This window comes from Cebus imitator, unplaced genomic scaffold, assembly GCF_001604975.1.
Source record: "Cebus imitator isolate Cc_AM_T3 unplaced genomic scaffold, Cebus_imitator-1.0 Scaffold54, whole genome shotgun sequence".
Taxonomy (NCBI): Eukaryota; Metazoa; Chordata; class Mammalia; order Primates; family Cebidae; genus Cebus; species Cebus imitator.
In genome coordinates, this window is record NW_016107369.1 from 4412627 (window position 1) to 4428805 (window position 16179).

At 38.9% G+C, this 16179-nt stretch overlaps 1 protein-coding gene across 2 annotated transcripts in view; it reads right to left on the bottom strand.

The window, feature by feature from the left end:
* YLPM1 (YLP motif containing 1) overlaps nucleotides 1–16179 on the bottom strand; it is a 71667-nt gene that overhangs the window by 47796 nt on the left and 7692 nt on the right. For both annotated transcript variants that reach the window (XM_017528650.2, XM_017528651.2), the window contains exons 2-4: nucleotides 10304–10540; nucleotides 8438–8617; nucleotides 6698–7692 (exon numbers count right to left, since the gene is read on the bottom strand). In XM_017528650.2, coding sequence (XP_017384139.1) covers nucleotides 6698–7692; nucleotides 8438–8617; nucleotides 10304–10540 — 1412 coding nt within the window. The remainder of the gene's footprint in view (nucleotides 1–6697; nucleotides 7693–8437; nucleotides 8618–10303; nucleotides 10541–16179) is intronic.

Consider the following 16179-nt stretch of genomic DNA (forward strand, 5'->3'; position numbering starts at 1 on the left):
AAACAAACAGAGAAAAGGAAGGAAGAAAGAAAAATATTCAACAGAGACCAAATGTGACCCACAAAACCTACAAATATGTACCATCTGGCCTTTACAGAAAGTGTGCCAGGCCAGGAGTGGTACACTTTGAGAGGCCAAGGCAGACAGATCACCTGAGGTCAGGAGTTCAGGACCAGCCTGGCCAACATGGTGAAACCCCATTTCTACTAAAAATATAAAAATTAGCCGGGCATGGTAGCACATGCCTGTAATCCCAGCTACTTGGGAGGCTGAAACAGGAGAATTGCTTGAACTCAGAAGGCAGTGGTTGCAATGAGCTGAGATCGTGCCACTGCACTCCAGGCTGGGTGACAGAGTCAGAATCTGTCTCAAGAAAAAAAAAAAAAAAGAAAGTCTGCCAATCCCTTATTTAGAAGCACAGAACTGAACGCCTACATGAATAGATAAATTTATTGTTACAAAAGCTACAGTAACTGAAAAAATATGACACAAAAAATAAATTCGTTACAAAAGCTACAGTAACTGAAAAAATATGACACTAATGCAAAGACAGACAAATAGACCATGAAAATGGAGAGTTCAGAAACAAACACATTTAAACAATGGATTTATGATGAAGTCACTATTAGGTAGTAGGGATGACTTCAGTAAATGGTGTTGGGGTCAACTGGATAGTTATTTGGAAAATATAAACACTGATCCCCTACCTCACACCATACATTAATCAAAAAATCAGTTCCATATGGATTATTGATTTAAAAATAAAAGGTTAAAGAAATAAAAGACAGAAGAAAAAGCAGAATAATATTATTTATAGCCTTGGGTTGTGGTTTTTTTTTTTTTTTTTTTTTTTTTTTTTTGAGACAGGATTTCACTCTGTTGCCTAGAGTGGAATACAGTGGCATCATCACAGCTTACCACAGCCTTGACCTCCTGGGCTCAAGCAATCCTTCCACCTCAACCTCACATGCCACCTGAACCTCACACATAACTGGGACCACAGATGCATGCCACCAAGTCCGGCTAATTTTTTACTTTTTGTAGAGACAGGGTCTAACTATATTACCCAAGCTGATCTCAAACTCCTAAGTTCAAGCAATCCTCCTGCCTCAGCTTCCCAAACAGCTGGAATTATAGAGGTTGGCCACCATGCACAGCTGACAATATACTTCTAAGGACAGAAAATAATTGTGGTACAGTCATCCACTTAGTTATTAAATAGGAAGGACCTTACCATATATTTCGTGGCAAGAACCTGGACCATGTCAGTTTGCTTTAAAAGGATATGTGACAGAATTATTTCATCTTTTAAGATTTCATCTTTAACATTTTTTCACTATCCCTTTATTTTATTTTTATTTTTGAGACAAAGTCTCACTCCGTCACCCAGGCTGGAGTGCAGTGGCACAGTTCTATAACCTCTGCCTCCCAGGTTCAAGCAATCCTCCTGCCTCAGCCTGCCAAGTAGTTGGGACTCCAGGTGTACGTAACCATTCTCAGCTAATTTTTGTATTTTTAGTAGAGACAGGGTTTTGCTATGTTTGCCAGGCTAGTCTCAAACTCCTAACCTCAAGTAATCCACTCACCTACGCCTCCCAAAGTGCTGGGATTACAGATGTGAGCCACCATGCCTGGTCCCGTTATTTTTAACTTCTGTAAATTATTTGTAAAATTACTTTAAACTTTAAAATAAAAAGGGTACATTGGACCTAAATGGTAAATGGTAAAGACTACTTTTCTGGAATATTGAAATCAAACTGTCATATTGCAGTGTTTGCTTTCTCTTTTTTTTGGAGACAGAGTCTCACTCTGTTGCTCTGTCCCCCAGGCTGGAGTGCAGTGCCTCCTCTACCTCTGGGATCAAGTGATTCTCATGCCTCAGCTTCCCGAGTAGCTGGGATTACAAGTATGCACCACCATGCCTGACAAATTTTTGTATTTTTAGTAGAGACAAAGTTTCACCATGTTGGCCAGGCTGGTCTCCAACTCATAACCTCAAGTGATCTGCCTATGTCGGCTTCCCAAAGTGCTGGGATTATAGGCATGGGCCACTGCGCCCAGCCTGTAGCGTTTACTTTCATATGCTCATTAAAATAAAAGCGCTGCAGTGAGAAATCTGTAATACACACAATGGATAAAGAACTGTAGAATAAAGAACTCCTACAAAATCAGTAAGACATAAAAACCAGTCAAAAAAATGGAAAAAAGACTTGAATCAGCATTTCATAAGACAGGAAATCCAAATTAACAATAATCAAATGAAAAGAAGTGAAACCTTGTTAGTCATCCGGGAAATGTAAATTAAATCCATTATCATGATACCACTATACATCCACTAGGATTGCTAAACCTTAAAAGTTTAACAATACCAAGTGTTGATAAGGATGCAACAACACAAACATTGCTGGTCAGAGTATAAGCTGAAACAACCACTTTGAAAAAATTTTTAACAATATTCATTAGCACAGAACATGTATATGCTCTATATTCAGGAAATTCCAATCCTTAGTAGATATCCAAACAAAATTAAACACTCACAAACACACATGCATCTAACGGGACACATACAGTGTCAAAAGACACATAGCAGCACTTTTCATAACAACCAAAAAACTTCAATGACCATTAATATTAAAATGGATAAACAGATTGTAGTATATTCATGCAATCAACAATTGTACAGGAACGAGAATAAACAAACTACTACTACACACAACATGGATGACTCTCACAATAACACAATGTCAAGTGAAAGATGCCCGATTCACGAGTACATACAGTATTATTTCACTCATAGAAAGTTCAAAAATAGGCAAAACTAATCTATGGCTCAGTACAGCAGTTATCTTTGGGGTAATAGAAAATAACTGAGGGGAACGAGGGGAATTTCTTGGGCACTAGTAATTCCTATTTCTTGATCTAGTAGTGATATCATGTGTGTCTTTATTTTGTGAAAATTCACTAAGCTGTACACTTAAAATTGTGCACTTCTCTGTTATCTTTCAGTAGGTAAGTTTTATTATTTACGAAAAATAAAATGTTCTGGAAAACGAACATCCATTGATATGATAGTTCACCGGAGCAACAGCAGTCTTCTGGAAGACTGAGTGAACCCAATGATACACATAGTGTCAAAACAGCTCCCCTAGATGCTCAACAATGTGACATGCTATTTACATGTAATGCAGTTTTGTCACGTGACTTTTTAGAACTCTTGTTATAAAAAAGAAGCCTAAATCTGGATTTTGCAAAAACTCAAAGCCATTTACAGTACTTTATTTTAATAGCATGTCACTGGTAAAGTTGTTTAGCTGTGTTCTAAATTCTTGTTTTTCTAACCAGCTTTATTATTTTTTTTTAAAAGTGGCTTACCACACCAGTTATATATTGATAGCAAAATCTGAATTAGGAATAAAGGAAGTTTACAGGTGGCTTTAACAGTATAGATTATTCTTATCTGTCCTGTTCACTCACTAACCAGCTTCCCACTGATTTTTTTAACCTAGTTACACAGGAGAAAAAGAACTATGTCTGGGTAACACTCCCAAACTATTTAAGGGCTAAGTGAGCGAAAGAAGCAGAGGGGTGACTGAAGTGGCAATGACATAAGCTAGTCTGGGGAAAGGTTTTCAAAACAAGGTGGACAATGCGAGCAGGATCCAATCCAAGGATTAAAAAGCCATCCTTATCAAAGCTGAAGATGAAAATGCTGAAGAAAGATATCACATACCTAAAACAATAAAATCATCCACCAAGATTTCAGCAGACTGAAATGATGGCACAAACTTAACTAGAAAAAAAAATCTAAAGATAAATCTAAAGTCTTAGAAAAAGAAACAAGAAAAGCAAAAACAAAAAACCAACCACACAAATTCAGGATAAGAGAGATTTGGCTTAAAAGTTAATGTGAAAAGATCTGAGAAGCTAAATTGATGTTAAGCTCAACAAGAGTCAACATTGTGAGAGTGCTGAAAAAAACAAAAAAGCAATTTGTCAAGCTATATAATATAAGCACACTATTTATAATGAAGTTGGTACTAGGCCTATGGTCCTCTGCATCTGAAGTAAGTGTTCGTTCTGAAGGAGACTAACAAACCAAAGGCCCTTCAAAGGACAGTGAGCAGTACAGCAGGAGGAAGTTAGAACCAATGTTAAGACGAAAAGAATCTGAGTTGTGACTGGCAGAGCAGACTGGGTAAGGCAAGGTGAGGAAGACATAAGGGTAACAGTTTTTAAATAACTATAGTGACACGCTGTAGAAGAGGGATAGGATAATTCATTCTGTGTTGCTCCAGAGGCAAATCTAGAAATCAACAGATAACAGTTAAAGAATCACATTTGGGTTCAATGTAAAAAGCAAACTTTCTAGAATCAATACCTTATATGACAGTGTTCCTTATCACAAGTGCCAATGTTAAGCATACCACTGCTCATCACAAAAAGTACAATGGACTTAAAGTGGATCAGAAGTCCTTGGATTCTAATCCCATCTCAACCATTTACTAGCTATGTTATATGAGGCAATTTATTTACAACCTCTCTGAATCTCAGCTTTTCTTATGTATTTATTTACCTCCTGAGATCACTAAGAGGAATAAAAAAGATGATATGTACAAGACCCATTGTGACAAACTGAAATGCAACACAAATGTGCACTGCCGTAGAGGAATATAATATTAGATAATTGCTGATATCCTCCAAGCATTGGATTATTAACTTTGGAAGTTACTTTCTTCTGAAGAAAAAACTTAAAATAGGTCCTAAATTCACACAGCCAAGATTTAGTAGGCAAAGAGAGAAAATATTAACATGACAGAAATCATGAGAGCAGAAAATGTATGTTTCATAAGGTGTTAAGAATGTACTTCTCTGATAGCAAATTAGTCACCAGATCTAAAAGGCAATGCTCATGCCAGGAGATAAGTACAAATTCAAATCAAGATGACACACATGCCAAATAAATCAAATCTACAAACGTATCTTTAAGCACTGACAGTGTGGGCTTGAATCATGGCAGTAAACAGTGCTTAAAAGTGCTTTTGCTTTGGGGACCCTCAGGACTCTACTGTACCTGGACTGGGGTTCTACTTACTCAGTTACATGATCCTGACTGAGTTACCCAGTCCTCTCAGTGCTAGTTTGTTAACGGTAAATACAGAATAATCTGCCTACTTCACAGGGTGTTATGAAGACTCCCATGAGATAATAATGTGTATTAAGTCTCTAGCAAGGCTTCTTGGTACACAGCAGAATTCATGCTAATTGCCCCTTTCTCTTAACTTTGATATTGGATGGAGTTTGGTGCCATACTACTTTCAGAACTATAAGCTTGGGGAATAAAAGATATATTTTGTTTTCAAATGCTAAAATGAGATTGAAAAAAATGATGATATAGATCCATTGATAATGAGATGGAAATCTAAGCAATACACAGATTGGTGGAAAATTAAGTCACAAATAATCTACTCAGTATGATCCCATTTTTATAGCATATATTTTTAAAATAATTCTTTCCAGATGGTGGAATTAGGTGACTTTCACTTTTTTTTCTACACTTTTCAGTAATGTTTGAATTTTGTATAAGGAGTATGCATTTCTAGTACAATTCCCAATTGGGAAAAAAACTGATTAAAGTATTTTTCTGGCTGAGTGTGGTGGCTCACGCCTGCAATCCCAATACTTTGGGAGATCAAGGCAGGCAGACAGGCTAAGGCAGAAAAATCGCTTGAGCTCAGAGGTTCAAGACCTGCATGGTCAACACAGGAAGATCCCTATCTCTACGAAGCATTTTTTAAAAATTGGCCAGATGCGGTGGTGTGCACCTCTGGTCCCAGCTACCCAGGAGGCTGAGATGAGAGGATTGCTTGAGCCCAGGAGGCTGGGGCTGCACTGAACCATAATTGCGTCAGTGCACACCAGTCTGAGTGAAAAAGCAAGACCCTGTCTCAAAAAATAATAATAATTTCCATAGAAAAGTTATCACTTAGGTCAACTAGGGGAGAAAAGTCTGTTTTTACAAACTTGGAAAAAGTAAGTTTTTAAAAGGTAAAAAGAAAAAGCTTACACACCATTATTTTTTTTTCTTTCTAAATATGTGGTTCAGACAAAACACAACTATCTCCTTAACTGGAGAAAATATAAAGGATGTTAAGCTCCATGGGGGCAAGAATTTTATGAGTTCTGTTATATTCACTGCTCTAAGCACAGAGCAGGAACTTAAATATTTGCTGAATGGATAAAAGTCCTATTTACCTTACTCTAAATTTCATTGCCTCAAGCCAGAAGAATATTGGCTTATTCATCTTTATCTCTAACAATTAACAAATCATCTAACAAATAGTAATTGCTGATTCAATTATTTGTCAAATAAATGAAAAAGCAAAAAAGATAAGTTTAATAAATATTATTTTTGAAGCTAAGTCAATACAAAATGATAAGCATTATTCCACAATACTACATTCATTCTGGACTGTAATCTCTACATATAGGACAAAAGCAGAGACATCAAAGAAATGGGGGAAATGTTACCTTTCCTAGATTACATACGTGATGTCTAACAAGCAGACAATATAAGTACAAAGACAGCATAAAAATTGTATAAATGAAGTTTTTAATGTCATCAAGAACTATACAACCTAAGTCAACAAAATAGCCAAACCAAAAAAAAAGAGAGAGAGGAAAAAAAAGGCAGGCCTACCTTGGGCCTCTTGGACTTTCCAAGTAACTACTTCTAGGAGGATCTGGAAGCAGGCCACCTGACCTCACTGGCATGTCCTTCACTGCAGTGACTGGCTGAGATGGGGCAGCTGAAGACTCCCCAAGTCCTTGATCAGATGAGAACGAACTGTATGGCAGAGTAGACTTGCTCAAAGGAGCTTTTGAATTCACTTGTTCTGATGGACCAACAGATGATTGCAATGGAGGATGGTAAGTTGTGGGTGGGGCAGAACCAAAAGACACAGGAGTAGGAAGCAGTGCTGGTCTAGGTTTCTCTGGAACTTGTGAGCTCTGTGAACTGGAGGCTGGTGGAACTGGGGCTACTGTTAACTGAGGAGGTATCCCTTGCGGAACTCCAGGAGGAGGTATTCCTGGAGGAGGTGTGGCTGAAGACAATGGTGGAAGGGGCATGACAGGTGGAGGTGCTGTTGAAGAAAGAGATGGTGGGGGAAGAACTGGTGGTGGCCCTGCAGAAGAGAGGGAAGGTGGGGGGAGAACTGGTGGTGGCCCTGCAGAAGAGAGAGAGGGAGGCATCCCTGGTGGGGGGACAGAGGTTGGTAGAGAAGGTGGCATAACAGGAGGGGGCATGCCAGGTGGTGGCACTGTAGCAGGGAGGGCAGGGGGCATCACTGGTGGTGGCAATGATGGAGGCAACACAGGAGGGGGCATTGTAGGTAGAGGTGGAGGCATCTGAGAATATGGAACAAAAGGAGGTGGCATTGACATGTTCCCCATATACTGGTTCTTCATGTTCTGAAATGAATTGATTTTCTCCTGGAGATAACTCTGAGTGGCTTTCATATGTCCCTGCCATGTTTTCCACTGCTTCTCATACTCCTGAAGCTGATCTTTATGAGGATAGGAATGGAGTTGTTCCTCCCATAGCTGAAACTCTCGCTCCCATTCTTGGTAAAGATGTTGAAACTGTTGCTGCTGCATCTCATAATGCCGCAGCTGCACATCTACAGACATGGTCTACAAATAAAGGGATAAAAACTATTTCAAAACATTCATATAAAAGAATTAATCATAGGCTGAAATATTAATGAATCAAGGGCATTTGATGCTTTAGGAAATTAGAACACTAAAGACTTTTGGAGGCTAAGAATAAGCTTGTTAAGTTCTTTGAGTGATGATCATTCTTCTTCCTTCCTTTGGCTTAGAAAACTTACCATAGAGTTGGAAAAACCAACCACATACTAAAGCAAATATCTATCTTGGCAGTCAAGTTTTTAATATTAATATGGATAATTTCAAGAGCTTGAAAAATGATCTATCATTATAGATATACAGACACATTATACTTCAAAGATATAAGACAGGCAAGTATCTAAGTCACTTTATCTTTTATGGTATATTTGCTTAGGTTTTTTGTGATGGTTGTTTTTTGGCCTTTTTGCTTATCTGTTACTGTAGTAGTTTGTAAAGAAAATACAGGTTAACATGTAGCTAAATGGTAAAAATCCCAGGTTCTTACCCTTAGCAATAGTAGGCTAACATCAGGCCTGGGTTGACACGATCAGGACACTCTACTATAACCCACCCCTCCCCAATCCCCCAGGTAATGTGACACATAACTATTTGGGCAGCCCCCCTTGGGAAACAACTAATTGTCAACAGGTGACATCTTTTCGTTTTTCACACTTAAATCTTTCAATAATAATAAATCCTTTCAATGTCTTAGGGTAACTTCCTATTTGTGGGCTATGGAAGCACTTGCCTGTATATGCGGTGGGGGCTGTATAATCTGCTGATACTGTTGTAGAATCTGCTGTAACTGAGTGTGCTTCTGCATTATTCCCTGATACTGGAAGCCAACTCGATGTTGCTGGTGCTGCTGCCAGTGTGCTGCTGCAGCCTGCAACTGCTTTAACCTGGCATCTTCTTCTGGGTCCTCGGACTAAAGATAAAAGAGGACACATTTTTATGTAAGTCATAAAACAGCAACCAAAAATACATTAAAAAATATATATCCCTACAACTCAGAAATATCCAATTGTCAAACACAGTATCTTTAGTTCTTTTTGGATTGAGAAAAGCCATTCTATCTTTAGATAAAACACAAAGCTCTATCTTTACTATTATGGCTACTAATAAAAAGGAGTTTATAAATTCCAGTCTTCTCTGGAATAATAACCTTATTATTCCTAAACAGGACAACAACTTTTCCAGTAGAAAGTCAACCCAGGCCAGGCGCCATGGCTCACACTTGTAATCCAAGAACTTTGGGAGGCTGAGGCAGGCGGCTCACTCGAAGTCAGGAATTCCAGACCAGCCTGGCCAAAATGGTGAAACCCTGTCTCTACTAAAAATACAAATATTAGCTGGACCTGGTGGCGGGCACCTGTAATCTCAGCTATTTGGGAGGCTGATGCAGGAGAATCACTTGAACCTGGGAGGTGGAGTTTGCAGTAAGCCAAGATCGTGTCACCACACCGTACTCCAGCCTGGGTGACAGAACGAGACTCCATCTCAAAAAAAAAAAAAAAAGGAAAGTGAGGGAGAGGAAGGGAGGAAAGAAGGAAGTCCCAGCTACTTGGGAGGCTGAGGTGGGAGAGGATCACTTGAGCCCAGGAGGTTGAGGCTGAAGTGAGCTGAGTTCACACTACTGTACTTCAGCCTGAGCAACAGAGTGAGACCCTGTCTAAAACAAAAAACAAAAAAAAGAGAATCTTAAGTTACAGACCTTTTCACTCTGTGAGAAATCCCTTTCTTTTTTTGTCACTTTTCATCAATGAACTACAATATAATCATTATAGCTAGATAAGGCTTTCATGAGGCTCTTGGGAGAACAACGACCTTTGGACCAATATGAGAACCTCTCATGTGCCAGTCATGCTGAGTGACAAGGATAATCACATTTAATGCTTCAATACCTCTATGTGATAGCTACTATCGAATATATCGACTTTGAAGAGATGTAAAATGAAGCACGAAATGGTTAACAAGTGGCAGTACCTGGACTATAGCCTGGGCAGCTTGACTCTAAAAGCTCAAGCCCTGTACTGTCTCTATGAACATATGCTGGTATATCCTTTTAGTGCTTAGAGGCACTCAATTCAGAAGAGTATCCAATTCTTCATTCACTTAACCCAGGAAAAAAATTCCTTTTCTAAACCTGATACAGCAGGCCAGGTGCAGTGGTTCATGCCTGTAATCCCAGCACTTTGGGAGGCCGAAGCAAGCAGATCACTTGAGGTCAGGAGCTCAAAACCAGCCTGGCCAACATGGTAAAACCCTATCTCTACTAAAAAATACAAAAATTAGCCAGTCATAGTGGTATGTGCCTATTATCCCAGCTACTCAGGAGGCTGAGGCAGGAGATTTGCCTGAACTTGGGAGGCAGATGTTGCAGTAAGCCAAGATTGTGCCATTGCACTCCAGCTTGGGCAACAGAGCAAAACTCTTGTCTCAAAAACATAAATAAATAAACCTGATACAACAGATATCTGATTATTTCACAAATGCAATTTTATAGATACTTAAAAAAACAAAAATATATATCCATTTATGATAAAAGCATACATAAATGAATCAGGAAAAAAGCTAAGTAATTTAATAAACACTAAACAGATTATATGGTTACCTGGGGTTCCTCAGGTGGGAGAGGAGGTGGCACTTCCTCATTTGGAGGTGGCAATGGGGGCTCCTCAGAAGAAGGAGTTTCTGGAACTTGACTGGTGGCAGGTACTGAAGCTTCTTCTTTTACCGGCTCTGGTGTATCCTTTGCTACCACAGGACCCTTTTTGTGTCCTGGCAAATGAACTTTTGTCCTCTGCTGCAAACTAAGCAAGTGCTGTCGATACCAATACTGCTGCTGTTCCTAAAACAGAAATAATTTTTAAGAATTTTAATTGACAATCATGTGTCTCCGCAACTTGGTGTTAACAGGGAGCTATCTTTTTGTTTGTTTATTTGTTTTTTTGAGCCAGAGTTTTGCTCTTGTTGCCCAGGCTGGAGTGCAATGGTGTGATCTCAACTCACTGCAACCTCTGCCTCCTGGGTTGAAGCGATTCTCCTGCCTCAGCCTCCCAAGTAGCTGGGATTATAGGCATGAGCTACTACACCTGGCTAATTTTGTATTTTTAGTAGAGATAGGGTTTCTCCATGTTGGTCAGACTGGTCTCGAACACCTGACCTCAGGTGATCTGCCTGCCTTGGCCTCCCAAAGTTCTGGGATTACAGGTGTGAGCCACCATGCCCAGCCAACAGGGAGCTATCTTTATGTCTGCATTCATGTGACTATATGTAAGAAAAGGCAAAGTTGGACTGAAAAAGGCAAGTAAGTTAACAAGATCTTAAACACAGCTACAGAAAAATTTCAGTTTCTCCCCCAAATTTGTACATTGAAATTAAACCATATATATTAATTCAACATGCTTCTGTGCTCTATTAAAACACGTGCTTTTGGAGGTTAGAGCCATCTTTCGGATAAATCCCTTCAGTATTCACAGCTACTTATTTTTAACCTGGCTTCAGTTGTTCAGATTTATTGACAGGAGTCTTATAATTAATGAATATAACCAAACAGTCCCACCTCTCTTCTCTGCCTTCTCTCTTTCTCCTCCAATTCTCCTCCCTCTCTTCTTTTTCTTTTTTTTCTTTTTTGGAGACTGCCTCTCGTTATCTCACCCAGGATGGAGTTCAGTGGCCTGAACATGGCTCACTAAAACCTCAACTTCCCAGGCTCAAGTAATCCTCCTACCTCAGCCTCCTCAGCAGCTAGATTTGTAGGTGTGCGCCATGACACCCAGCTAATATTTTGTTTTATAGACACAAGGTCTTACTATGTTGCCCAGGCTGGTATCAAACTCCTGGGCTCAAGCAATCCTCTCACCTCAGTCTCTCAAAGTGCTGGGATTACAAGTGTGAGCTACTATGCCCAGACTCTTCCCTCTTTTAAATACCTATTATAGCATTAGTCTACCCATACTCATGTATACACATATAAGAGAATATACTGTATTATTATTATTTGAGATGGAATCTTGCTCTATCACCTAGGATGGAGTCAGATGGCGCAATCTCGGCTCACTGCAACCTCTGCCTCCCGAGTTCAAGTGATTCTCCTGCCTCAGCCTCCCAAGTAGCTGGGATTATAGGCACCTGCCACCACGTCCAGCTAATTTTTGTATTTTTAGTAGAAATGGGGTTTCACTATATTGGCCAGGCTGGCCTTTAACTCATGGCCTCAGGTGTTCCACCCACCTTGGCCTCCCAAAGTGCTGGGATTACCGATGTGAGCCACCGCACCCAACCAATACACTGTGTTTTAAAAGCCTTTCTATTTTTTTTTTTCAAGATGGGGTTTCACCATGTTGGCCAAGCTGGTCTTGAACTCCTGACCTCAGGTGATCCACCCACCTCAGCCTCCCAAAGTGCTAGGATTACAGGCGTGAGCCACCGCGCCTGTCCGCTTTCTATTTATTTTTAAAGCCTTAGCTTTATCTTCCAAATTATATTGTAATTTAATTTTCTGAAAGCTTAATTTGTTCATTTTTTTTTAAATTACAACAATAACCTGAGCAAGTGAAAAATTAGAAAATACAGCCAATCCTCATTATTCTTGGATTCTGCATTTGCAAATTTGCCTACTTGCTAAAATTTTTCTTTTTCTTTGAGACAGGGTCATCTCCCTCTGTCACCCAGGCTGGAGTGCAGTGGTGCAATCTCAGCTCACTGCCACCTCCGACTTCTGTGCTCAAACGATCCTCCTGCTTCAACCTCCCATGTAACTGGGACCATAGGTATATGCCACCATCGAACTAACTTTTGTATTTTTTGTAGAGACAGGGTTTCACTATGTTGCCCAGGCTGGTCTAACTCCTGGACTCACGTGATCTGCCTTGGCCTCCCCAAAGTTCTGGGATTGTAGGAATGAGCCACCACGCCCGACCTAAAATTCATTTCTAAACCCAAAATCCATACTCACTAGCTTTCCCAGTCATTCACAAACATGTGGAGAGCAGTGAAAAACATGAGTTCCCTGATGTGTGCATTCCCAGCTGAGACGAGGTGTCTACCTTCTTGTTCCACCTCTATACCATAAATAAATGCCCTTTTCAGTCTATTTAATACCATATTTTCCACACTTTGTGCTTTTTTGTTGATTTCACTATTTAAAATGACCCCTAAGCATAGAGCTGAAGTGTTGTCTAGTGTCCCAAGAGCAAGAAGGCTGTCATATGCCCCACAGAGAAAATATCTGTCTTAGGTCAGCTTTGTTCAGGCAAGTGCTACAGTGCTGTTAGCCATGAGTACAATGTTGTTTTTTGTTTTTCTTTTTGTTTTATAAGAAGATGGTGTTTCACTGGGATGGCAGGCTGGTCTTGAACTCCTGACCTCAGGTGATCCACCTGCCTCGGCCGCCCAAAGTGCTGGGATTATAAGCGTGAGCCACTGCGCTAGGCCTAAGTACAATGTTAATAAATCAACAATATGTACTAAATAAGGTGTCTTTAAACAGAAACACACATAAACAAGGCTATGTATTCATCAGTTGATGAAAATGTGATGAGAGACTCACAGGAACCTAACCCTTTATTTCCCCAAGGAGCACTGGTTCAGTATTCGCTAATTCAGTGTCTGGGGTGACTTTATAGAACTTAAATATCTCAAATAAAGAAAACTGACTACACAGGTAAGTAATAACTAATTAATTAAAATCAATGAAAGAAATCTCACCACTCAGAAAAAAAACTACAGGAGTGTCATTATCTTAGTATTATATAATTTTTTTTTATGGTTAAAAGGTTGCATAAAGAAAACCAAAAGTTCTAACGCTAACATATTCACTGATGAATATTTAGGTTACATAAGGAAAACCAAAAGTTAACATAACACTAAAATATTCATTAATTAACTGCCCTGTATACCTATATGATTAACAAAAGCATATGTTTCTACTACAATTGTAAGGATGTAGTATTTTAAGAAAGTGATGCTGGAGAACATTGGAACTTATTACTGGCAGCTGAGAATCTGACAGAAGTGTTACCAGTTAACAATCAAACAGTACTGTACAGTAGAAACAACAAAAGAGAATGGCCTGAATACCAAAGGTTGAAGAGCAGTCCCTACAAAAACTGATAAATCTCTAAAACATTTTTTCAACATGTCAAAAAATGAAATAAAAGGTATTTGAGATGAGATTTGGGTGGGGCTAAAAAAATAAAAATAAAAGGTGGTCTATAATGTTGTCATACAATTTTCCCACAAAAATTGTAGCAAAGAAATCCAGTCTATACTTTATTCTTTATTCATTCTAAAACTTGCCTATTATTTCATTTATAACAATTCCATCAAATATAAAATCTGCTTATCCTTATCACTTTGAGCTTTGTTTTTCCCTTTTGGGTCCCAAACAAATGTTTTATGTTTTACAATAACTTTTGGTTTCTGTGTTAAATGAATTCACTTTACTTGCCATTTTCGAATCCAATTATCTTTGAATAACTAGGATTTTCTACGTTGTTAATATTTTATAGTTTAACCTCCTCTAATTTTCTTTATGCCAACAGAAGCATTAAATATACATAATACATACCTTTTTCTCACCAAACATACTGATTTGTTACTTGCTTTTCACTCAAAGAATGTAATTTTCTTAGGGGACAGCCGCCTTCCACTCTATTTATATCCTATCTTGTAGTCAAGCATAGTGCTAGAGCACACAGTAGGATGTCAATAAATGGTTATTGATCAACTAAAGCCTTCCCCTCTCGGTCATTCATTTCTACTACATGAAACCTGTTCCAATCTATTTGGAAGAATAAATTCCATCTCTATCTTGACGTCTGACCCATGATTGGATTTTTCACTTTTAACTATCATACATATAGTCATCCCCTCCCAGTATATAATTACAGATGGTCCCTGACTTAACAATGGTTCAATGTATGATTTTTCAACTTTATGATGGTGTGAAAGTGGTATGTATTCAGTGAAAACTATACCAAGAATTTTGAATTTTGATCTTTTCACAGGCTCAAAATATTCGGTATGATACTCTCTTGTGATGCTGGAGAACAGCAGCGAGCCTCAGCTCCTGGTCAGCCATGCATCATGACGGCAAACAACCAATACTCAGCCGGGTGCAATGGCTCACGCCTGTAATCCCAGCACTTTAAGAGGCCAAGGTGGATCACCTGAGGTCAGGAGTTCGGGACCCGCTTCGCCAACATGGTGAAACCCTGTCTCTACAAAAATACAAAAAAATTAGCTGGGCATGATGGCGGCTGCCTATAATCCTAATTACTTAGGAGGCTGAGACGGGAGAATCGCTTGAACCCAGGAGGTGGAGGTTGCAGTGAGCCAAGATCGCACCACTGCACTCTAGCCTAAGCGACAGATCAAGACTCCATGCCAAAACAAAACAAAACAAAAACAACGAATACTCTACTGTGTACTGTGTGGCCAGATGACTGCCTAATGGTAGGCTACTGTAAGCTTTCTGAGCACATTTAATAGCTAGGCTAAGCTATGGTATTCAGTAAGTTAGGTGTATTAAATGTTCAACTTTTATTATCCTCAATTTACAATGGGTTTATTGGAATGTAACCCCACTATAAGTTCAAGAGTATCTGTACTTTCACTATTCAATGTAAAAAAACAGCACATTGACCATGAAAGTTAATAATAATGTAGTATTAAACCACTTTCTTCCATTATTTTAATACTGAAAACATCAACACTTAGCCTTCAGTTTTAAAAAAATTAATGAACTCATTATTTTTCAAGTAGAAGTTAAAAGTTTCCTTTTTTAAAGTTGCTTTGAAAGCATGATTGAAAGACACAAAGATGAAAACTATCTTTCACAAATTAAGCCAATGCTACAGATATGAAAACTGTACAGGTCCAGATTCTTTAGCAGCCTCTGCTTTATCACCGATTCTCATGCTTTGTCTTAGATCCAGACCAGGGTTAAGAACATGTTAAGGGCTGAAGTACTTGTTCACTGACGGTATGCCTTGCAGGTCAATTTCTATTTAATATGAACCCTATAAGTAGTAACCAGGTCTAATTCACTCCTAGGATAAGCTTCAGCACATTTTTGAAGCTCTACAAATAAATAATAATGATATCACTCACAAATGTCCTTGTGACCCTAAGAGAAGGGTGATTATCTCTATTTTAGAAAGAAAAAAATACGCCTGAACTTGCTGATGACACCAGTTCTTCTGAATGTTCCATTATATCAGATAACTCCATTGCATATGGGATATGGTTTCATAGGTAGAGGGAAATCATTGTATAGGTCACATTTAAACCAAGATTGAATGAAGGGATTTCAAACATAAAGAATATAGAACTATTTGTCACAAATATTGTTACGAAGAAAGATGCGGCTGAGGCAAGACTATCACTTGAGCCCAGGAATTCAGACCAGCCTGGGCAACATGGCAACAACCCATCTCTGTGGGCAAAAAAAAAAAAAAAAAAAAAAAAAAAAGCAGGAAAGAT